Source organism: Triturus cristatus, chromosome 4_1 (assembly GCF_964204655.1).
Source record: "Triturus cristatus chromosome 4_1, aTriCri1.1, whole genome shotgun sequence".
NCBI lineage: Eukaryota > Metazoa > Chordata > Amphibia > Caudata > Salamandridae > Triturus > Triturus cristatus.
In genome coordinates, this window is record NC_140585.1 from 492,136,689 (window position 1) to 492,162,266 (window position 25,578).

General features: G+C 44.2%; 1 protein-coding gene across 4 annotated transcripts in view; it reads left to right on the forward strand.

The window, feature by feature from the left end:
* Positions 1–25,578, forward strand: part of LOC146855138 (solute carrier organic anion transporter family member 1A2-like) — a 643,199-nt gene that overhangs the window by 263,230 nt on the left and 354,391 nt on the right. For all 4 annotated transcript variants that reach the window (XM_085650570.1, XM_085650572.1, XM_085650571.1 and 1 more), the window contains one exon: positions 19,249–19,395. In XM_085650570.1, the coding sequence (XP_085506696.1) occupies positions 19,249–19,395 (147 nt within the window). The remainder of the gene's footprint in view (positions 1–19,248; positions 19,396–25,578) is intronic.

A 25,578-nucleotide genomic window follows, 5' to 3' on the forward strand; every position in this document is an offset into this window, starting at 1 on the left:
AAAGCTTTTATCCCAAGCACTCACAATTCTAAAGTACAAGCAATCTAACATCCTTAGAACAATATTCAAGGGAAATCACAAACAAATCTTCTATCTTTCGTTTTCCTAGGATCCAATTATTTTATTCTTAGCCACAGAGCCAACACATGCTTCATTGCTATTTGGGATACACCTGTGACTTTGTCAACCAAAATAATTTCAGCAAAACAGGAGGGGAGAAGGCAAAAGGTATGGGGGAAGACCACCCTAAGGCTGACAGGTATAACAGTGCTGTCTCACTTTTTACCCGGTACAAGCTTCAAAGAAATGTTACACAAAGCAAGGCCATGAGTGCGTGGACTGGCCTCGTTTTCTCAGCCTCTGTCAGTTAGATGCTAACGGACTGATATCATCTTGGTCTAACTTGCTGTAGGTCCTTCTTAGACACCGGTCATGATATGCCAGTAAATGGTAAATGATAAATGCTCCTGGGGATGATACCAGAGGCTAATGTGATATCTTTATCAATTAAGAGGGTCTGTCTTGTTTTTCAAAAGACAAATTTAGGGTTTGGAAACAGCTGCTTCATGTTAAGTATGCATTCGGTCACATTAGGTATTGCCTTTCGTTCTTCCATAATTGTGGGATCAGAACTACATCAGTGAAAAATCTACTGGAACCATTTAACAAAGCATGTTTGGCTCCCTTGTCCCTCAAACAAGGTTCTAGTGAAGAGTTATAGAACAATTTCTGCATCACTACTGAGAGGAGCGCATGCTTTGCCTGCTAGATGAAAAGTTCAGTGTTGTTCCAAACTCTGACTTGAACTCCTGCTGCAAGCATTTGGTATATACAGTGAGGGAGACGGCTGCTCTGGACTGGCCTAGGAAACAGTTCAGCTGAAAACAACTTCAAACAACTATGGCTTTATGAGCAATACTATTCCTACAGGCTTTGCATTTCCTCCACATGACAATCCTGCCTTTGTTGTCAAGTAAGATCATCCTTGCCCCCTTGTCAGATGACTGTGTACCAAACTGTCCTCCAAACAGCCTATTTTTCTATATTTGTTTTGTTTGTTAGCACTGATGCTCCCTTTCGGAATATTGTGTGGTTGTAAAACTCTCTAGTGCCTACTATCATTTTCCTTATGAGTCTGCATCTCACTGTACTGATTACCCATGCAACAAGCAACAACATTGGCATGTAAATAGAACTCAAGGTAATGCAGATACTTGGTTTGGTGTAAATCTGTTCAGTTGTTTCAAAGAAATTAAGTTAAAAAAGTGTTATAGTCTAGGCATGGAGAATTACTTTTTTGAGATATCTAGACTGTTAATTCAGGGATCCTTTGCAAATTCATGAAACCAGGGAGGATCTGTGAATCATTTAAAAAAATAGAGATACACCATTGGACTGGGAGCTTTTTTCTCCTGTCAGGCTTTGTGGATTCACAAATCCGGCAGTGGTTTTGCTAAGTCACTGTACTCTGGCTAGCTGTCAGGTACATAAAACCTTTTGTTGCTGCCATCTTTTCCCAAAAAGGTGCTCTGAGCACCATGTTGGGAAAAGTAAAAAGAAAAGGGGCATAAGAGATGAGGGTCTACATACCCTGACCCCCACACCGATGTGGGTCACCCCGCAAGGACCCCACATGGCAATAAAATGATAATCCTGTAAAAAAACAAGGGAAAAAGTAATCATTGCATTATTGTTCTGCTTCACTAATCATTACATAAGGAGGCTGGCTCGATGTAGTGAGGTAGAAGCAGGGCCTGGGTGCAATCCATCCCTGTAGCCAGCTCTCACTGCATATGACCAAAGGTGGTGTGCAGTGGGGCTGGCAACCCATGGTGCAGAGGGGCCCTAAGGCCAGCCTCTGTTAATAGTGGGGTTTGGATTTGCACTGCGGGTTTTAATGTAGGACCTGGCTGTCTGTGGCTAAAACCTGCTGCTCATGTCTAAAGTCTATCTACAGAGTGAATTGACCTCCTGCAGAGAGTTGTGTGTTGGATCAGACCAAAGGCCAAAAATTACAGCCATTTCCTTACTGGCACACATAACACCATCCCAGAAATGGAAAACGAAAAATTGTAATGCCTTATTGTGTGCTTTGAAAGGAGAAGTATTTTTTTTATTTTGAGTTTTTTGCAAATCAGTTGCTGATTGAGACAACTATTGTTCTTTTCACAATTACCATTGTAGTATATTCTCTCTTGCACAGAATGGGTTTGCATTCTCCCTTTCAGCTCATATAACAGAGGTAGCATTCTGACAGGGTTGAGGGAGTTGGATCTGAAAGCAAAGAGTTTAAAGACCAATCCGTCTGGTGGCAGCATACCATCAGTGCCTGGGGAAGGAAAGGTATACAGTACCAAATGTTATCAAAGATGTCATGAAGCATGAGGACATTGGGCAGTGGTTTAAGGCCTATGAAGTAGCGATGAGGTGCCACGGGGTCCCTGGGAGAGATTGGGGAGTAGGGTTGTGGGGCCGCTTCATCAGTGAAGGAAGTGCGACATTGCTAGCTGTTGCCCACTGAGGATGAAATGTTCTATGCCCCCATGAAGGAAGCCTTTCTAGCCAGGTATGGGTTGACCCCGGAGCTTTATATGCAGATATTTAGAAACTGTAAGAAGCTGGAGTCAAGTACTTGGGTGGAGTATGTGTTCTATTTTTGCAGTATAGAAAAAACCACAGGAGTGTAACCCGTAGACCAAACTGAGATCAGGGTAATAACAATGTAATTGTAACAATATCTCAGCAGGAATTATTGAATTATTTGTAGTCGTATGTACAAGACATTACAAACACACAGAGAGAAAAAGAGGCTGCAAATATTTTGATTAATGCGCCCATGGGCGTCATATATTAAGGGAAGATTAACGAAAAAGTCAACAGATTATAACTGCACTTTTCGGTCTTAATACCAAAACAACCCTATGGGAAAAAGTGTACAATGTGCTCGTGACATAAGTGTGACGGCGCAAGTGACAACGTGAAGAAAACCATAGCAAGGGGCGCAACACAATATATACAAAGTATGTACAAATTCAAGGTTCCAAGCAACAGTTTCAATTGTTCATTTGAAAGTTCTCAAGGAGTTTTTTTCGGGAACCAAAAGATCAAAGAGCGCCAAAAGGATTTGGAGCTGATGGGCACAGGTCGACGACGTTTCGATCCTGGCTTCGGTAGAGCTCCGCACACGTCCATGGCGGCTTGATGTAGCTTCGTGAAATTTTGGACCACGACTCCCCTGACCTGCTTTCTAAAACACTGAAGCGCCTTTCTGCGCCTCTCCGGTTCCGCAGCTCCGCTCCTGCCCGCGAGACGCTTGAACTTATCTCGAGTCCTCTGATGTCTCCCCTGGACACACCGTGACCTTCTTATCATTCTACCCGGAACCCTCCTTGACAGAGTCCCCCTACCCCGGGCCACAGCACTCCCTGAAATTTATGACCCTGGTCCTGAGGATGATCCGAAATTATTAAGGATCGAAACGTCGTCGACCTGTGCCCATCAGCTCCAAATCCTTTTGGCGCTCTTTGATCTTTTGGTTCCCGAAAAAAACTCCTTGAGAACTTTCAAATGAACAATTGAAACTGTTGCTTGGAACCTTGAATTTGTACATACTTTGTATATATTGTGTTGCGCCCCTTGCTATGGTTTTCTTCACGTTGTCACTTGCGCCATCACACTTATGTCACGAGCACATTGTACACTTTTTCCCATAGGTTTGTTTTGGTATTAAGACCGAAAAGTGCTGTTATAATCTGTTGACTTTTCGTTAATCTTCCCTTAATATATGACGCCCATGGGCGCATTAATCAAAATATTTGCAGCCTCTTTTTCTCTCTGTGTGTTTGTAATGTCTTGTACATAAGACCACAAATAATTCAATAATTCCTGCTGAGATATTGTTACAATTACACTATTTTTGCAGAGCACTGGATAGTTGGGTGAAGGGTAGCAAGGTGAATGATTTGCAGGGGCTCTATGATTTGGTTGCATGGGAGCACTTGTTAGATAAGTGTTTTCCAGAACTATTCCAGCACTTGATTGAAAGTAAGCTGACTGACGCCAGAAAGCGTGCTGAGGAGGCAGACCGCTGGGTCAGCACAAGAATCCAAAAAGGTTGTGTGGGAGACTCCGCCAAAGGAGGGCAGGGTCCCCAGCCAAAGAGTGGGGGGACAAGGAAAAACAGAAGGAGTTCCAAAAATGGCACCAAAGTAATCCCCAAGGGAACCAAGGTAAGGGTTCCCAGCCTCCCAGTGATGAGAACCCATGGATCCCAACAGGTAAGCCTGTTCAAAGGGGATCCAAGGCGTGTTATGGTTGTGGTCAAGTGGTCCACTTCCAAGGGAATCCTAGGTGTCCCAAAAATTTTACCGCCGCACCAACTGGTGCACCGCCCCGACAGATGGCTAGTGTAGCCTTGGGGGAGGAGTCAGGTTCCCAAGATGGGTGGGGTCCCGCAGAGATGTCCCTGGTCTCTGTAGGAGACAGTGAGATTGTCCCTAGAGCTCATCTGCCTGATAACACTAAAAAGTACAGCCAGTGTGACAGCTGTCAGTTGTCGGCTGGTGTCTGAAGAGTATGTGGGCCCCAATGCATTTTACCCAGTAGTTGCCGCTGACAATTCAATTTGAGTGGGGGGTCTCAGGTACCTTGAAAGTAACTGTGAGGCCAGCCATGCCTGTTGAATGTCTGCTAGGAAAGGATTTGGAGAGCTCCCCTTGGGTGAAGGTGGAGCGGAGGTCTCATTTGGAGATGTTGGGTCTGCCTGAGTGGGCGTGTGTGACCACTCTGTACACTGCAGCCGGTAAGGGCATTCAAGAGGACCTGGAGCCTGACAGATTGGTCCAGGTGCCTGGCAGAAAGAGAAGAGGCAGGGGGCATGGGAAACTTGCCCCCTAGGTTCCCACAGTCCAGGAGGGGGCAAACCTTGAGGGGGATGCCCTGGAGCCTACAGGGGAACAAGTGGCTGACCTGGGGGACCTGCCTGAGCTGACCCATTGGCAGCAGGAAGGAGGCCCCACCAGGGAGGAATTCTTCCAAGAGCAGCAGAAGTGCCCCTCTCTTGTTGGTTTGCGGTAACAGGCTGCAAACCAGGCAGCAGGTGATCAGTCTGGATCACATTGGATATACTGGGAGAATGGTCTCCTGTATAGTGAGCCTAAGGTTGCTGAGCCTGGCTCAGCCCATATGCTGGTGGTACCCCAGCACTTCAGAGCCTTCCTACTGGGTCTGGCTCATGATGTGCCCTTGGCAGGACATTTGGGGCAAGACAAGACCTTTGAAAGGCTTGTCACCCACTTTTACTGGCCCCAAATGTGTAAGAGTTCTGACACTCATTGTAGTTCTAGCCAGACTTGCTAGGAAAGTGGTAAGAGTGGGAGGAAGTGTAAGGCTCGTCTCTAAACTTTCCCTGTGGTCAGCACCCTCTTTGAGAGGGTGGGCATTGACATTGTGGGGCCTCTGGATCCCAAGACAGCCATGGGCAACAGGTTCATCCTGGTCTTGGTGGACCATGCCAGCCGGTACCCAGAAGCCATCCCTCTCCGGACTGTGATGGCCCCCGTGGTGGGACTTGCATGGATGGGGATTTTCTACCGTGTAGAGTTCCCCAGAGAGTTGGTGTACGACCATTGTACCAACTTCATATCAAAGTATATGAAGTCCCTATGACAGGAGTGCAGTGTTACATACACATTCACCACTCCTTACCACCCCCAAGGTAATGGGCTGGTTGAGAGATTCAACCGGATCCTGAAGGGCATGATTATGGGTCTTGGTGAACCCCATTTCTAACAACGACCATGTAAGAAAATTGAGTATTTGTTTGGGGAGGGGTGTGAGCACCCACCTCAAACAATAATCGCAATCCTTATCAGGGTGGGTCACTAAAGTAACTAAATACACCTGAGGTCAAGCACCTGGTAGCAATCCATAGAGATGACTGGCTTAAATTAGCAGTAAGGTGTAAAATGTGTATGCAGCATTAAAACAGTAATAAAGTGAAGACACAACACAAGAAAAATCCCAAACCAATATAGAAAAAATAGGAATATTTTAATAAAGAAAGGACACTGAAACAACAAAAAGTCCAAATCGAGATATGAATTTGTAAAGTTGGAATAAAAAATAACACCAAAATGCACATAGCACCAACCTACCTGGTTGTGCTGAGCTGAGTCAAAACAACAGTTAAGCTCCACCTGGACAGATTGCTGGTCGTTTACAGGCACCAAATTTGTCTTTCTGAAACATTTATCTTTCGAGTTAAAAGTTTTTTGGGGGAAAATGTAACCGTTGATATGTCATTGGCAGGGCAAACTGCATTCTATATCTGAACCGGGATTCAACAACTTTGGGCTACTGAAGAGAGGAGTCCCATTGTGGTTGACGACAAAGGTAGGAAAGCTACTGTAAGAAATTGGGTTACTCTTTGAGGGGGTGAAACCCTACTCAAGCAGCAACCAGAATCCTTTTCAGTGTGAGGCACAAGCAAACCCCAAATTAACCTGTGCTCAATCCCCTGGTTTCTTGGCACAGAGCACTCAGGGTTAACTTAGAGGGACAGTGTAAAGTATATATGCAGAAATTTAAAAATCAATAGAGAAAAAATACAACACAAGAAAAATCCCACACCAATTAAGAAAGGTAGAGTAATTTTTTTATAAATAGAACAAGACCAAAATAACAAAAATCCTATAAGTAGAACCGGATATACGTGGTTTTAAAGATATCAGTGAAAATAGCACCAAAGGGCATAAAGCTCCATCTGTGACTACCTGTTCATGCCGAACCAGCACAAACACACAGGTTTCGGACAACCGCAATGGAGCACAGCATGGCTAAAGGGACCCAGTTAGGCCCGTTGAACAACAGTACATTGAGGCAATGCGTTGGTTCCGAAAAGCTGTGAGACTGTGATGTGAGTACCCGCATCTGTTTCGAGGCTGCTGTTGACAAAGGGTTTGCGATGAGAAGGCCTGCGTCACTGAAGCTTTGCCCAGCAGTTGTTCTGATGTGGACTCTGATGTCGATTAGAAGTCTGTGTGCTGAGAGAGCCCTCACACAGAGATGATGCATCGGTTCTGCTCAGGTTTGCGCAGCAAGCAGAGGAGATGCATTGGTTCTGCTGGATGGACAGATGAGTTGGTAGAGCACCTTCAGGACCACTTCCAAGGGTTCAAGACTGAGCTGGCACAACTTGGCAGGGTAGGACTCATTGACGGCAGAGTCCAGGTGCCGGGTTCAAGGCTGTTCAGCCTTCTGTCCCTGAGGCTCTGGTCAGGCGGCCATCAATCTAGCCATTGGAGTCACTCTGGTGATAGATGCAGGTCCAGTCCTTCTCACCCAAGCAAAAGGGCAGCAAGCAGCAGGTCAGCAAAGCAGGCAGCAGTGCTTCAGGGCAGCAGTTCAGCAAAATGGCAGTACTTGCAGCAGTACAGCAGTCCTTCTTCCTGGTAGAATATCCAAATGTCCAGAAGTGTACTGAAGAATTGGAGACTGGGCCCAATACTTATACTTGGCCTTTCAGTTTAAGTGGGAGTAGCTTAAATAGGGTTCCTTTTGAAGTCACCTGGCATCCTGCCTTCCCTATCCTGGCTTCAGACCAACTACACGGGGTATGCAGCCCTTTTTGTAGAGGCAGGACACAGCTTATTCAAGTGTAAGCAGGTTGTGCCCATCTCCACCCTCCCATCCTGCCAGTTATGGCCCATCCAGGCACAGTTAAGCTCTCTATTGTGTGTGGCTGTGCAGGAGGAATACACAAAGCCCAGCTGCCAACCAGACCCAGTCATGTGAACCCAAAACAGGCTGCAAGCATTAAATTGTTAAGGCAGAACAATGCCAACTTTCCATAAGGAACATTGTCAAAATTGTAATCTAAATCCAACTTCACCATGAGAGAGGGGATTTCATTACAATTCCAAACACAACAAACATGAATTGGTTACTTGCTTCTAATTGGAAATTATCACTTATTAGATGTAATAAGGTAACTCCAATGTTAGCCGATGAGAGAGGTAGGCCTTACAGTAGTGAAAAACAAATTTTAGGGTTTTTCACCACCAGGATATGTAAAACTAAAATGTCCAACATTTTAAACACACTGCATTTTGACCTTTGAGCTGTACAGAGCCTACTCTAAGGGTAGTTTATATGCATGTTTGAAGGGTCTACTTAGGTGGGTGTCACAATCAGTGCTGCAGGTCCACAAGTAGCATTTACTTTGCAGGCCCTGGGTACAAGTAGCGACACTCTACTAGGGACCTACGAGTAAATTAAATATTTAGCACTGGTTAGCATTTGTAAAGTGCGCAGAGCCGTAAAGTCAGCAAACCTAAGTCAGCAAAACAGGAGGGAGAAGGTAAAAAGTTAGTGTAGTGCCAAACCAAGGATACCAGTTCTAAAAGTTAACAGAGGACAAAGTCTGAAGTCTGTGCCCAGGAAGGCCTCAATGTTGATTGGTTACTCTAGACATCAGTCCAATTGAAGCTCTCTATGTTTTCACGGGGCACACCAGAAAGCTGAAGCCAATCAGTGATTTGAATTCAGATGAGGCCCATTCTCTGTTGATTCTCAAGGCTAAAAGTTGGCAAAAGGTTTTCTAGTACCACTTATTGCCGTTTGGGGACAGGAGGAGTACACTGTAAAACACTAGTCAAGGCTCCAGGACCTAGGGGCACCACCGGGGATTAGGACTCATTCCGAAGAGGCCAGAAGCAGGATCTAGGACAGGTCCAGTTGGAGCTGGTCAACTAGGCAGTTACAAGGAAAAATCCTCTGGTAGCTTGTTATATCCCTATAGCTCACATAGGAGGTCATTCAACTGACTCTTGGAGTGTAACTGCTGGGGTCCTGGGATTAAGGCAAGCATTAATACTCTTCCTTCAGATTCTTCAGTGAGGAGAGCAGTCCTTCTTCTTATTCCTCACATGCCCAGGAGTATTCTGAGAAGAGGTCTGTGGGTGCCACTTTTATGCCCAGTGCCCACCTGTGGGTTGAGGGCTGACCTTTGTGTACTTCCAAATATATCACCGGGAATCTCCCCTCTTCGATTGGGTTGGGAGCCAGACTGACTAGTAGGACAAAACAGAGGCAGGTCCAGACGTGGGGGTAATCTGCCATTGAGAGGGTTGGCATACTTTGAAGCTCAGGAAGGGGATGGACATAAACCCCTGGCCATCCCTCCCAAGGTAGGTAAATTCCTCCTCACACCCTTTGCCCTTTGTCCACTGTCTGGGAGCAATCCACACCCCATTGCAGGGGAGCCATAAGTAGGCAGCTGCCACAGGCAGAAAGGCCTTTTAGGTTGAGGCAGGAAAAAGATAACTTTCCAAAAGTGTTTTTTCTTTAATAGTAATAAAAAAGCCAACTTTATCATTAAGTATGATTTTAAATTAATGTTAAAATAAGTTCTTGAATCATGTGTCCACCTGAAACCAGGCTCTATAGTTTCTAATAATGTAACCGATAATGTAACCCAGTGCCAGCCTTCCACTGTGAAAAATGACTTTGCAGGTTTTTTACTGCAAGGACATGTAAAACATTGTCTTCCACACGTCCTACTTTTGAACACCATGCACCCTTACTTATTGGGCACTAAGACTTACCTATTGATATTTAAAAAGAAGGTGTAGACCTGTCAGAAAGGTTACAGTGGCAAGACTAAAGACATGTTTTACCGGGTACTCCAGTGGCTAGCACTAGTGCTGCAACCCACTAGTAGTATTTCATTTACTGGCCTTAGGTACAGGTGGTATCATATGCCATGGACGTACAAGTAAATAAATATGCCAATTGGAATATGGCAATTTTACCATGTTTAAAAAAGAGAGCACTGGCACTTTACTACTGACATTGACAAAGTGCACAGAGTTCTATGGCCAAAATAAACTGGCTCAGAAGCAGAAGGCAAAAATCTGGGGGAATATCACGCATAAGATGGTAATTTCCAGCAGGTCACAGTTCATAAAGTCACACTTTTATTAACATAGCCATGCGTAAACAAATAAGCAATGTTTTACCTTAGATAATACGTGGACCAGTTTACCTGCAATATTCATTCTGTTAAAAGTATGAATATAGCCCAAGAATATTTATTTTGACTTTGCAGATGTATGTCAGCAGAATTTTTCAATACTTAAAGCAGCACTAGATTTTAAAAGTTGTGGTCCTAAACCTGGTAAAAAGTGCAACAATATGTTTGCTTTTAAAATTGAAACTTTTCTCTTTTTGTGCATACTCCTTTGTGTTACATTCCTTAGCATGATGGATTTGAGGTTTGATTTTTAAAGACATCTCAGGTGTATTTCTATCATTTTTCTCACATGGCTGAGGACAGAGATTGTACTTGTCTATGCATGCAGAGTTTACTATTTGTAGGTCCATATCATGACACCGGAGATACTAGCCACATTACTCTTGAATACAAGAGGTCAACATGGATGGAGATTTTTGTCTGCCCACTGAGGCCCAGGAAATCTGGCACTCTGTCCTTGGGGTCTTTAGTACATTTCCATTCCGGTATAGAATGAACCATTTTATGTTGCTGTTTAGAAAAATATTAGGGGGAGCCAGCAGCCTTGAACAAGTCCACAGACGTTTCAATGAAACACATATTTACATCTGGAATTGTAGAACAGGCTGTGATGAAGGGCAACTTCACTGGAATGAGAATACAATTAATTGGTCACAAAACAACATAGGTTGTTTCTGAGGTCAGGGTCGTAACACAAGCCCCGGTAATCTCCATTGGGAAAGACACCCCTTCCCAATCTTTCAAGGAGCCCACTCAGCCCAAGGTCAATGAATATCCATGAGGTATGGGAGGCTAAGGGGCCCCTTTTTACATTTTTCAGGTGGGGTCCTATCATTTTGCAGTACTCAACTGGTTTAGGTGTAGAGAAGCAAAAATGGAAACATTGGGTCTGTATTGTTCGACAGTTCTAACATTGAACTGTCAGACCTCCCATCCTTAGGGTGGTCTTTCTCCTGGCTTTTTGCCTTTGCCTCTCATTTTTGCTGATTCTTTTTGTTGGCCTTGGGACTCTGAGCACTTGACCACTGCTGACCAGTGATAAAGTGCATGTGCTTCTCCCCTAACCACAGTGACATTGGTGCGTACCTGGTTGGTATATTTGTTGTACTGGTAAGTCCCTTGAAAAGTGGTATACTGTACGCCCAGGGCCTGTACTTTAAATGGTAGTAGTGTGGCTGCAGCGCTGATTATGCCAACCACAGAAGTAGCCTTCAACCCTGCTTCAAGCCTGCCACTGAGGTGCCTGTGTGTACAGTTCACCACCACTACGACTTGGCATTTAAAACTACTTACCACATCTTAAATGTATCTTTTATTACATAGAAAGCATCCCTAATGTAGGCTCTAAGTAACCCTAAGGGCAGGGTGCTATGCAAGTAAAAGGTAGGACCTGTGTTTTTATGCTTTATATGTCTGTTAGTGAAAGCCAATTTCATTTTTCACTATTGTGAGGCCTACCCCTCTCATAGTCCAGCATTGGGAATTCCTTGATACACTTTTAAGATGTAATTCCTAATCAATGAGGAGTGGTTTTTCATGTTTGATATGTTTGGAATGGTAATGATAAATCCTCCTTTTTGGTGAAGTTGGATTTAACATTACTGTTTTAGAAATGCCACTTTTAGAAAGTGATATTTCTCTGTACTTACTGCTTTTTGTGTCTGACAGCCTGTCTTCAATACATGTCTGGGTTGGGTGCCAACTACACTTTGTGCATTCCCTCTAGTGAGCCACAAACATGGGAATGTGATGCTCATCTGCATTTTGAGCACTCATCTACATTATGATGGGACTTCAGGGGAAGGGAGGAATGGAAGGGGCTGACACTTATACTTCAATAGGTAGTGTCCTGTCCACACACAAAGGAGTGATGTCCTCCCATAGGTAGGCTGGCAGACAGGACTGGGTTGAAAGGGATCCTTGTGCACTTCGATGAGCTCCTTTGAAGTCACCCCATACATCAAAGGCACTTTTGGGTATAAGTACTGAGTCTCTGACCCCCACAAATCAGACACTTCTGGGTCTTGAACTGACCCTCTGTCAGAAGGACTCCTGTGCTGCGTAAAAGACTCAACTGGACTGCTTTTCTGGACTGACTGCTTTTCTGTTTGTTGCCCTGCTACCTGGTGAAGAAGAGCTTGACTGTACCTTCCCTTCAAGTGATCTCCAAGGCCCTGCTGGCTTGCCTCCTGTTTTCTGAAGTCTCAGAGACACAGAAGACTTCATGAAATGTTGCTGGTGCTGCTGGACTCTGCCATCTGTGAGCCCTACCCTTGTCTGAGGTGCCCATCCCAAGTTCTGGGCCGCAGAAGAGGGTTCTTGCAGCTTTTTCCACATTAACTTTGACATGGGTGTGACTTTGCACCAATCGGAACTGAAGTATTGTCTTCAACGCCGAACCAGCAGGCGCTTAACGACAGTAATTTTGCAGTCGGAGTGGCTGGGCGCCGATGGACATTTGGCTCAACAATGACACAGCTCCTCCATCGCAAGGGGGTTTGACACCGAAGCGCCTATCGATGGCACAGATATGCAACTATGCTTGCCTTCATCAACTGATCGATGACAATGCAGCGCCTCCTTAACTCCTCGCCTCGAGTCTTCTACGTCTACACTTTCCTCCATCCAAGGTACTTTGTCAGTGGGACCTGTCTGAGTCTGGTAGCTGGCCTACCCTCGATTGTGCTCAGCCTGGACTTTGGACAAGTAGCCTTTTAGCGCTATTGGCTTGCAAGCTCTGTCTTTGCATTTGATCTTTAATAATTCATTTCTCGACTTCTATTTTTGTCGTTTTGATCGACTTTGTATTCTCTTTTCATCTTTACCTGTGTGGAGTTTTTTGTGGTGTATTCATTGTGTTACTGTGTGTGTGTGTTGCACAAATACTTTACACATTGCCTCTTTAGGTAAGCCTGTCTGGTCTGTGCCAAGCTTCGAGAGGGTGAGCACAAGCTATAACTTAGCTTACCCTGACTAGAGTGGTCGTTCATGCCTGGCCGTGGTGCATACCTCAGCTAACCATGAATCCGATATCTACCAGTAAAGTATTATTTTTATTTAAATATATTTGTACCTTTTTTATTTTCTTGTAGTGGCATCTATTAATTGATGAACCGCTGCTCCTATTCAGCCAAAAAATATCACAAACTTAAGGTCTTGGTGACTATTAAAAAGGCCACTGTTCTAGCGTAGTGAGATCAATCTGGACCTAGAATATGGCTGAAGGACTCTCCGCAATGTTTCCATGACTCACATCTTTTGGATTGTATGTCAGAACATTGTAGATATAGACATTATGCTGCAAATATAGAGTAGCCAAAAAATTGGCTACCTAAATATGGTCACACACACACCCACACACACACACATTAGGAGTAGCAAACCTTTGTTTACTTATGCATCCCCATTAGGAAAAAATTATAACCTCACTTTTTGAAGAACCTGCCTTCCCCTCTGCCCTTTTCCCCTATGTATTCCTACTGAACTTACCCAATGTACAGCACTCCATTGGTACCTAGCTAGGATTGCACTTTTAAAATACCAGAGCAGATATACTTACATTGAAGATATTCTGGCAGTTAATAGTTTTACTACAATTTTTTTGTAGCACATACCTTTTCCACAGCATTCTGCAACAACGTTATCCTTTCAAATGAACTTGTTTATGAGGTTAGTAACAAATGGGTTGGATGAGGTACATGTTTCAAATTGTGAGAAGCTTGCTTAGTATATGGTGTACACTTGTGTAAGCGGGCACCTTGCTCTAATCCAGATGACCCATATAGTGATTTTAGTGGTCTTAGACAACCTTAGAAAGCTCACTAAGTGGTAGCTCTGGAGATCAGCCTTCAGGCTTAGTCCAGAAAGAGTGTAAAGCAGCTTGTTTTACCAGTGTGTGTTCTTATAGGTAGAGATTAAGTGAAAAAGAACCACACAGTGTATTTATAAAAATACACATATTTTTTTTACAGGACACTCACTAACATATACAAATATCTCCTACCCAGAGACATACGCAATGCACACAATACTTTGCTAGATAACAGCTAAGTAGCACACAATACACAGTGGTCTCCAGGGGGAGACCAAACCATATACTTAAATAGTGGTATGTGAACCATGACTCAATTCAAGACTATACCCAGAAGATATAGAAGTGCCAGGGACCCAAGGAACCATCTGAGGTAGGTAACCAGGAGCCCTATGGAGGCCATGTGCAGAGTAGGAACATGACGGTGTGCTCAATGCAAGTCAATGGGTAAGTCGTAGTTGCAATTTTAAAGAAAAAGGACCCTTTCCAGTGGACCCTGAAGAAACCCTGTGAAAGACAGAAGGTTGGAAAGCCACCCCAGCCGTTGATACCCTAGGAACCAGGATACCTACATGGAAGCCGGATGCATAGGTGTGAAGTGGAGTCGGAAACCGTTGTCGAACTCAATGGAGGACTTCAGGAAGATGCCGCTTCTGGAGGAGGTGAAAGTGTCCGGTGGAACCCAAAGGTAGATTCGAGATGTGAAGAACCTGCAAGCAGAGGGGACAGAGTCTATGCCACTCAGGAGTGAACAGGAGGCATGGAAGACGAATGCACCGCGATGTCGAGTGTTGCAAGAGAGCTGACGGTGACCTTGGAACTGCAGTTGAGTGGACCTGGCAACACTGTAGAAGACCAGTAGCTGTTCATGAGCTGCCCCACATTTCGGATGTCGAGAGTGTCCGTCAAGAACACCAACAAGCCTTTGCAACTGCAATCAACATGGAAAGTGAGGAAGGTACAGTGTCGGGACTAGTAAGGTCCAGGTGACTCACCACAAGCACGGGAGTCAGGGCAGGCACAGAGCACTCAGGGGAGCCTGTGGAATTCAAAGATGACCCTCAAGTGTAACCACTGGCAGAGGCACTGGAGTCACGAGAGGACCTCGAGCAGCTCACCAAAGATGCAAGCCCACGATGCAAGAGTTGCAGTGAGGACCAAGATCTTTGTAACCTGAGATGCTTGAGGTTGGGGCTTCTTGGAGCCCAAAGATCTTGGCGGAAGGAAGCCAACAGGCTTTTGTAACAGTAAGTCAATGCAGTGCACAGGGGTTCAGTTCCTGCGGCTCCGACAAGGGATACTGTCCTTAAACTTGGTGATATGACAGGGCAGACCTCAAGGGATGGGAAGAACTACCGCCTGTGTTGCTAAGCCGTTCAGAGTCTGTAGGAGCTCAGGATCAGCAGACCAGTCAGCTTTGTTCCAGTGCCTGCAGATGCAGGGACGTGACTCCTTCACTTCAAGGGAGATTCCTTCAGGTGTCTTGCATGCCCACAGGCCTTAGAAGGTTCCTGTATGGAGCACAGGCATGGACGTTGCAGCAGACGAGCAGGGCGATGAGACCAGGAGCAGCAGGGGTCTTCCCAGTTGCAGTCTTGAAGCCCAGAGCAACGTCCAGCGAATTCCCGAGTGCCCAGATGGTCTGTTGGACTTGGCCCTTTTTGCAGGGTTATCCCCACACTTTTTGCTTCTTCCTCCTAATTTTCCATGACCTGTTGTTGTTGGCTATAGGACTCCGAGCACTTACCACTGCTTATCTGTGCAAAAGGGTGTATTCTCTCTGTGTAAATTGTGAACATGATTTGTTACCCATGATTGGCATGTTTGATTTACTAGTAAGCCCCTAGTAAAGTGCACTTAGTGTGCCAGGACCTGTAAATCAAATGCTGCTAGTGGGCCTGCAGCACTGATTGTGCCACCCACATGAGTAGCCCTGAAAAGGTAACTCAGACCTGCCACTGCAGTGCCTGTGGGCAGCTGTTAACTGCCATGTCGACTTGGCAAGTGCACCCACTTGCCAGGTCCTAACCTTCCCTTTTTGTACATGTAAGGCACTCCTATGGTAGGCCCAAGGTACCCCTATGGGGAGGGTGCAATGTATGTTAAAGGTAGGACATGTACTGATGTGTGTGACATGTTCTGAATTACTGCCAATTTTGTTTTTTACTATTGGAAGACTATGTTGCCCATAGGATAGAATGGAAAAGGCTTTGTAGCATCTTACAAGCATAAATTCCCATTGGGACAAGATAGAGAAATAAAGTTTAGGCTCTCTGAACTTAGGAATTTAATAACACGTCTTTTAGTAAAGATGTTTTTTAAATTATGTGTTTGAAAATGCCACTTTTAGAAAGTAGGCATTATCTTGTTTAACCATTCTGTGTGCCTCTGCCTGTTTGTGTATTGACTGTCTGACTTTGGAGTGACAGGTGCTAGGGATGTGCATTCACTGTAGACAGTCACTGGGGGGTTTAGGTGTGCCTGGTCCTTCCTGGGTGACTCAGAGTTGGGCTGAATAGACCCTAGCTGAAATTAGGGTAGTGGGAGGAGAGGTCCTTGCAGCTGAATAGGGCCTGTCTCTCTAGCACAATACTGTCTCCACCCCCTGCGGTCATACTACACCAGGGAGGACAGAACTGGTTTGGACTGGGCTCAGAGACCCTTGAATAAAGAGAACAAAGACATTTTGGGGTATAAGTATTAAGTCTTAAACCCCAGATATTTAGACTACTTCTGGAATCAAGAGGAACCTTTGCGAAGGATAAGAGCTGGAGAAACTCGAGGAGGAGTAGTGCCCCTTTGCTGTGTAGTGTCTGGTATTGGCCTGTAGTAGCTGTTTCTGCCAAGGAAAGGACAAGGGGCCAGATGCACAAATATTTTTTAAGGGCAGACTGTGGTCCCAGGGACCACTGCCTGCCCTTAAAAAATGAAACTGAAATGTTTCATTTTTATTTTAAAATGCATCCTGGTTAACTTTAAGGAAAACGGACAGCAGGTAAAATAAAAACTGCTCTATTTAAAGAGCAGTCACAGACATGGTGGTCTGCTGACCACAGCAGGCTACCATCCAAGGGAGTGCTAGCATTCCCAATGGGGTTGCAAATTGCGGCGTTTGCCTCATGAATATTAATGAGCCATGCATTTTGCGACCCCATTGGGAATAGCATACAGGGTCTGAGACACTGTTGTACATTCCATTTTGCGAGTCGCAATTCCACGCAATGTGCGGCTCGCATAATGGAATGGTCATACATTAGGCCCAAGGACTTTACTGCGTGCTGTGGACCCCTGCTAGAGGAAGATCTTCAGGGGCTTGAGAAGAGCTTGCCTCCTGTTCTGAAGTCTCAGGGACCCAAGGACTTTACCCCCAGCTCCCCTGAATTCTTTGCTGGGAGCTCTGACCTGCCAGGAGGTGGCTGTGACTGTGTTGGGCCTCTGGAGGTTGTTTCTGCTGTTGGGAGCTGGAAAAGCGATGCAACTACAAGAAAATTGACACATCGCCCTTCTTGCGGCTGTTTTCTCGACGCAACACCGCTGTGCGAGAAGAATCTCCATGCATCGCCGCTGCCCAAATCAACTGTGCAATTACAAATTAATCCCCATAAAATGGGGAATAACCATGTGGGACTGAAGACACTGGTCGTAAAATCATGCAGAATTCCCTAACCACAGGATTTAACAAATATAATTTACTACCGGCCCTGAGCAAGTGGGAAATGTATGCTGCAGCCTCTGGACAGATGAGGTGGAGGAAGGGATTTGGGAAGTAGGGTAGGGAAAGGGAAGCTATGTTCTGGCAGTGTGGAGCATTTGCCAGGAACAAATGTGCAAAAATACTTGGCTGCTGCTGCATCCAGAGCTTCATGTGACTGTTCTGGTGAGAATTGTAATCCGGTAAAATTGAACCTGTTTTTAAACAACCAATAAAAACAGGTGAGGGCCCGTTGCAGAATCAGATGGAAGGAAATTCCATATGGTAGTTCCACTTCTTGTGCCTCATATTCAAGCATGTGTCTGTCAGTGTGCTTATGCATGCCATGCCTGTGAGTAAAGCCTCTTAGCCTAGTCTGAGATTAGAATAAATAGGAAGGTTAAAATAGTATAATGTAATATACATTTCTGCCTGTTGTCATTTCCAACCTTCCTAATCATTCTGATCATCTAAGGTATGGGTGACCGAAATTGGACATTGAAAGTGGAAAGTGAATAAAGTGAATAAACATTGTTATCACATCAATATGTGCATGTGTTAGGACTTTTCTTTGTGCAATTCGAGGACCATAGTGTCGAGAACGGTGTTAACACCCTCAGGATTTCAGTGCTCAACCTCCTGAGCCTGCTCAACAAATCAATATATTCAGGATTATTTCAAGAATATTAGGCTCTAAAAGCAAGACAGAGAATATTATAGTATCAAACCATAAGGATTTATTAAAGGATAGTTGTTTATGGAAGGCAAAATCAGGTTACCATCAAATAATAACAAAAATGTGAATGCTTTGATTAATATTCAAATCAAATGATATCAAAATTGTATAAATCGGAGGATAAACCAGTATGGGCTCACTTCCATATGAAGGACGAAGTAAATTAATTTCTCTGTGTAAGAGAGTACTCTAAGATCTCCCAACTCTACTCTGCTCTATTCTGATCTCATCTCTACTCTCACCTGCCCTAAAGACACATAAATTCAAACTTTTGACACAGCTATACTCACTCTCTTAAAACCGTCCAATTAGATTAAAGCGAGATGATATAATTATATGCTTGTTAAATTCTCAAGGTTTCTGGCAATACAGGCTCTCCCTGTGTCCTTCAAACCTACACTATCTGTAACAGGATAAGAATCATGGACCAGTCTGCACACTGCAGGAGTCTTCTTGAATGCGCTATTCATTAAAACATTTCACAATAATCACACAGGCACCCCGGAAAGAGCACATTGCTTCTCACAGTAATGGAAAAAGAACATGGCGCTCTACTGAAATGTGAATAACATGATTTTTCTCTGCATATAGCAATTGCGTGCCTATGCGTTAATGTCATGCTGATGTAAAATATAAAAGAAACTTCACGATGTAAACATACAAAGAAACCTAAACTACATCCATATTTGGACACGCAATTAAAAACGAAAGCAATGCGCAGGGCATGCAATTAGGAGAGAAGTGAATTTGCTCATAGGCTGCCCTGGAACGCAGCAGAAAGAATCAATTTCTTCCAGCACAGAGTAGTTCGTAGAGAAAACAACTAGATTCCCTGAAACTATTTCGTTTATAGTTTGTGTTGTTATTCTCCTCAATTAACTGTTTTCAAGTTGCACGCATCGTGTTAAAATGCCACGCATGTAATGCTTGACATCCATGCAGAAAATGCTGATATGTTTTTGCTGATTTTTCTGCAGCCTGTACAAATGAAGATGAGTCCTACATGTGGGTGTATGTCTTGATGGGCAACATTCTTCGTGGCGTGGGTGAGACACCTATTGCTCCCTTGGGCATCTCATACCTGGATGACTTTGCCAGACCAGAAAACTCTCCATTATACATTGGTAAAAACATGTTTACAAATGTAGATATATTCCAACAGCCATGTTAAAGCAAATTAGTATTTAAGCTTCAAATGTTTTCTTTGTATTCAAATCTTTCATTTTGTGCATACCATGTTTAGGTGTTTATTTATTGTGCCCAGTGCTTAATTTCTGAAAGAAAGAGTGCCAGTGCCCGAAGCCCTGTTTAGAGCCCGGTGAACAGTGGACTTCAACGTCGACCGTTGAATACCAGGGCTGATAGTATAGAATCCACTCCCAGACACTCCCGGCCCCCTTTTCTTGCTCTTGAGGTTCCTGCTTTCTCCCTTTGTGACGGTTTTGTCGTATTTCTTTTCCTCCGTCTTTTCGATCTATGGGCCATATGTACAAGCCCCTATCGTCACCACAACGTCACTTTATTCGACGTTGTGGGGGAGATAGGGGCTTAGCCTTATTAACGTGGCTTAATGCTGCCTTGTAAATAAGACCCCTTTCACGCTATGGTTAGCGTGAAAGGGGTGGGCAGTGGGTGTTGCGGTGGGCGTTCCACCGCAACAACCATTGATTTTGACGCTGACCCCTTATGTACAAGGGCAGTGTATATAGGAGGCAGCGCCAACATTAAGACCTGGTAAAACCTGGTCTTAAACTGGTAAAATGAGGAGAAATGCATTATTTCTCCTCGTTTTTGCTTTTCCATGTGTGCTACCTTGTGCAGCACACATGGAAAAAGCAAAATGCCATGGATTGTTAATGTACAGGAAGGTGCCCATTCCTGTACATAAACAATCTTTAAAACAATTGCCATTTTGTGACTTTAATGTGTGCTGCATTAAGCAACACACTTGAAAGCCACAAAATGGCATTTCAGGATTGTTTATGTTCAGGAAGGGACGCCTTCCTACACATAAACAGTTCTCCCCTGCATGCAGACACCCTTGTACTATGGTGCAAGGGTGCCTGCGTTGGCTCCACACTTCAGTGTAGCGCCATCGCAGGGGGAAACGCAAGGCTGCAACATATTTTTGTAAATGTGGTGCAGCCTTGCGATTCAGAAGTAGCGAAGTGAGGCGTTAAGCTATGACGGCTAACGCCTCACTCCGCCACTTCCCCCTCTGTGTTTTTCCCTCTCATGCACTCGGTAAATATCTGAAGCAAGGAAATATTGCTGGTCCCTAAAAATATGTGCCTTAGGCCATCACCTGCAAACACCGGCTCAAATTAAGCACTGATTGTGCCTCATGTAAACTAAGGCAAAGAAAACACAACATTGATTATTATGAATAGCTGAATCAATCATTGCATTATTGATTAATATTGCAAGCTGCAGATGGGAAAATATTTGCTTTCCACTTTGTAACTTTTGATACGAACACGTTTATTATCCACTACTGTTATATTGAGTACATTTCTGACAACATGATTCAGAGCGCTGTTCGAACCAATCTCTTTTGTTCTTTGTGGAGATGTTCACTGTTGATGAGACATGTAAATAGCTATAATAAAGCACTGCCTCTTCAAAATCCTCAGACATGAATAGCCAAGAAGCATTTTTTCACAACCAACAGACACGCTGGTACTAGTACAAACACTGGCAATAGGAAACACTTTGTCAGACAAAGTTGCTTTGTTTAGATGAGGTTTTTTGGTTATATAATCAGTGACTTTAAATGTGGTAAAGCATTGAATGATAAAGACAGGAGCAACATCGTGCATCACCTGCAGTTTCACAGTGACAGGCTGGGTTGGACTGGCATACAGGGCAATCAGGCAGTGCCTGATGGGCTGGTCTGACAGATAAGTGAGTGGGCCGTTTTTTAGCAGTTTGTGGGCCTGTTTTATGGGCAGGTGGACTAGTTTTTACTGATTTTCCGGATATTATCACAAACATTGCCTGCAGTAAGTACAAATACATTTAGTCTCTCATACCTTGCAAATCACCAAACAGCATGTCTTTACAAATTCAAAACTGTTCTCATTTGCAAATGCGGGTCACTAATTAAGCTATTTAATTAGCAAATGGGGGTCACTTTTATTTTGGTGCAGTACTTGTGTTGAACAATATTATGCTTGCTCTGCATTAGCATACCTTACCAGCAAAAAACATCTTATCTAACAGCCAGTATGCCCAAAGGCATAAATTCTTGCTTTACAAATGCAGATATTGCATCCCACATTTAACAAGCATTTGCAATGCAATAGGTCTCGCATTTAAACGAGTTTGAGCTATTGACATTGCAAATAACAATGCCTTTTATTTTTGTTTTCGTTATTAAAACATAAATATGAAAACAAAACTAAAAGCCATTGTCATTGACAATGCCAATACCTCAAACACACGTAAATGCGAGACCTATTGCATTGCAAATGCTTGTTTTTTTTACATTGAGTATTAACATTTGAAATAACTAACTTTATTTTCGCTCTATTGGGGTGCCACAAAGCCACAGAGATATGATGTACTTACTCGATGTTGTGCTGTTTGAATCAGGTGGTTTAATGTTATCTGCACCACTCGAATACATTTCGGGATCCCAGGTAAGTGACTTCCTGTGCCTGTCCTCGAGTTTTCAAACTTTGTCGTCACAGAGACCACTTAGCTGTCAGTGCTGACACATTGCATTCTAATATCATAACGTAGCATACAGCATTTAGACCCGTTTTTAAAGGCAGTGTTGTATTTTAACAGGAAGTAGAATTCTGTCTTACTGCTGGTCAGACTGACGCACATATTCTGAGGGCGCCGGACAGGCACCGGCCGCACCTGTGTGCCAAGGCGGTGGGCGGGCCGTGGAACCCTTTGTGCTGCACTGTACCCGTTATCAGACACCATCTGCCATGTTGTAAGAGCGAACACAACATACTGCTTCCGACGCCGGCATCAGCGGCAGAAGAGCAAACACACCCCGCTGCCCTGCCTCAGCCCTGGCGCCTGGCTCCGGGAAGCCCAGCCTGGACACCGCCGCCGGGCTTCCGATAGACAGGCGAGCACAGGGCACTAACACGGTATATTATGTGGGCATTGTAGGGGGATCTGTAGATGCAAAGATGGAAATCAGTGTAGGCTGACATGTCACTGAAGGGAAAAAACAAAGTCTCTTTATAGAGTGAGCACTGGGCTGACTTGGTTTGCAGATGTGCTGAACAAAGACAGCATAAAAGCGTGTATTCATTCATCCAATAAAGCGGTTACTGCTATGGGCTAGCACCTTCGAAGCACTAAGGATGGATGGTAGGATGTAATATTAATAATGCTAACTCAGTGGTTCAGATGACTCCCAGTGTGGAATGAAAGACTGAGACGACTCGCATGGATTTCAACCTGTGAATCAAATGTCTCTCTCCTCTTGGTGCCTTCAGCGAGTCGAACAAACAACTGGATTCCAGCCACTGACTCAAGGCCATGACTCGGCTGGATCTGCGCAGCAAAGCGGCCGTGCGGCTGCGAAATTGAAAGTGATCGCGATCAAAGCGGCCGTGAAAGTGAAAGTAAACGCGGCGCGCGCGCCCGCGCACATGCACTGTAGCTCTAGGCTGGCCTGGTAGCACTTTTTGGAGCCCACATACAAAATGTCTCTTCGAGCCAGCGCATGCGCTGGGCTCAGCGAGACCTAAAAATGACTACATTAATCACTGCTCCTTAAGCAAAACTTTCCACATTTTTAGAATACATCACACACATACAGAGACAATGAATCATACATGTGTAAATCAGTGTATAGAAAATGTTACATAAGGCAAAGGAGACTTCAAGGTGGAGGATTCAAGTTTTTATCTATATTGGTAGGTGCGTTTTAAGAGGAATCAGAACATAATGCAGTGGTTAGGGTTGACTTTAATAATATGAATTTATTTCTACACAAACAAACCTTTCCTAGCAACAACGTGATAGAAAGACTGGGAAAAACAGAACTTTCTACCCAGTACCATGCAGCTTGCATGCAGCTCTTAGATGGCAGTAACAACAGAACCTCTGTGACAAAAGCAGTAAACCACTGAGCGATCCATATAAAATCTTGTTCTTTGATATGTATTGTATACGTTCTTTGCAGCAGGCATAATAACCCTCTGTGCTACTTTAGATATGTGAAACTACCACTGGACCAAACTCCCATCTCTCTCCAGCAGGTACATTAATAAATCACCAGAGTTAACTTGACACTTTTATAGTTGCCTGAAAACTGCTGAACATACAAGGAATTTTGCAGTGCTTTTAAAACTACAAACAACAGAAAAATCTAGGATGGAGTAAAGTGCAGGAGTCTCTGTCCGTATCCCTAAATGAGTGATACTAGCCGTGGGTGCAATTGAGACACATATACCTGTACACCTCTCTGATGTCACAGTTCCTCCTAATTCTATCTATTGGTTGATACTAAAGTGGATGTTTTAAAAGTGAATTAAAGGGACTGCCCAGTAATTATATTCAGTGACTTACATTTTACTTATATCACCTTCTGATTGCTTCCACTTACCCATTTTCTCGCATTAGTGATGCTTTTCTTTTACAGTTAATGGCTATTTCACTCTCGTTAGTGCTAGTCCTAAAGTTTAAAAACTGCTGCACTGCTACAAAACTGGTCCCACTAACAGAATCTGCTCCCCACCCTCCAGCCTCCCAGGGAAATAGCTTCTCGCCGCCCGATGCCCAGTACGGCCATTTTGGGCTTTGTGGTGTTCAAAACCGATAATGTCTTGTTGGCCAGTCCACCAGCACTCACTGACCGGCTTGTGCATGCTGTGGCTACACGGATGCAGTGTTCGACATAAAGCAATGGCAATAATGTCTTATACACATTACCTAAACAATGGTTACACTGCTAGAAGGGTTGAACCTGAAATGTGTGCTTTTTAACAATAATTTCTGAGGTTTTGTAGGGCATTTGAAAATCTTGTGTAAACTCCAAAAACAGAATATCTTATCTTACTTTACTTGTTGCTTCTGTTAGAGGTTTGCCCCATCCACTAAATGTTAAAACTGTTAAGTTTCTTCAGATGGCTGCAGACAAACTGGACTATGTTAATTCTTTCTGTGTTGCAAAAAGCTGACGTCAAGTGTTGCATTTTAAGTACACCTTCTATCAGTTTTGCACATTGCACTTTTTTCTCTAAATTTGTGTAATATTCGTGCAATCTGATATTGTTTGTTTTACATTGGGCTTTTTTGTGCGCACAAAAATGTCTTGGTCTACAAGTTACTTTCCAAAACTCCTTTGCATATGGAATCATTGCCTGTATCATGCACCTTAAAAGGGCTGGGCATGGTCTACGCTGCTATTGCAAGTTGCACATTATTCTCTAGCGATCAAATATGCTGCTTTACTGTTGGTGCGGTCATGATTGCACTTTCCCATTGCTTTTCAGCTATCAATTATGTTGCTTTAAATTCGGCACTGTGCACTGTTCTGCTTTGTCTTCTTACAATGTGTAATCGATCAAAATGCTCTTTTGCACCACTATTTTATAATGCATTGTTTGCCGCCAAAATGGGTTCGTATGAGAGCTGCAAAAGCCTGATGTGCCCTGAGCCCCGAGCGTCCCGTGTGCTTTAACGGCTCTGTTATGGACCATGATGGCACATAATATATCCTTGGTTTACCTTGTTAGCTGCACTTTGCGAATTTCTTCTATGATCGGGATAAAAGACTGCCCCGATATATGTGGCACTGATCCAAAAATGTTGTTCTGCACCTTGTATTTTATTCTATGCCTTCTGTTTTAACAATGGCTCAGTAGAAGCTTCATTGTGTCGAATTCAGATCTGTTAGTAGAGCGGCCATTTCTGAGAGTGCGCGCTCTGGCTTCTCTGGCTTCCATAGCTTCCCTAATGTATTTAAGCAGGGAGGCAGCATGGACGTTCAGCGGGCGTGCCTCTGGTGCACCAAGCAAGCCCGTCTGCCCATCAGCGTCCAGGAAGCGTCCAGCGCCAGCCACTATGCCAGTGCCATCAAAAAAGGTACTCCCCGTCTCTCCTACAGCACATCTGAACTTCGAGAGCTGGCCTTAACCCCTACGTGTACACCTTTTAACCCCTACACTCTGGGTCTTCTACAGAGTAAGTGCACTTCATGTGATTTTTGCACTAATCTCACGGAGCAACCTCTTATTGGTCAACCAGAGAGAAACCCCTCTTAATAGCAGCCTTGATTAACCCCGCTCCCTTCCAAAACATGCAGATAATGTACATGACCTACTGTGTGAAGA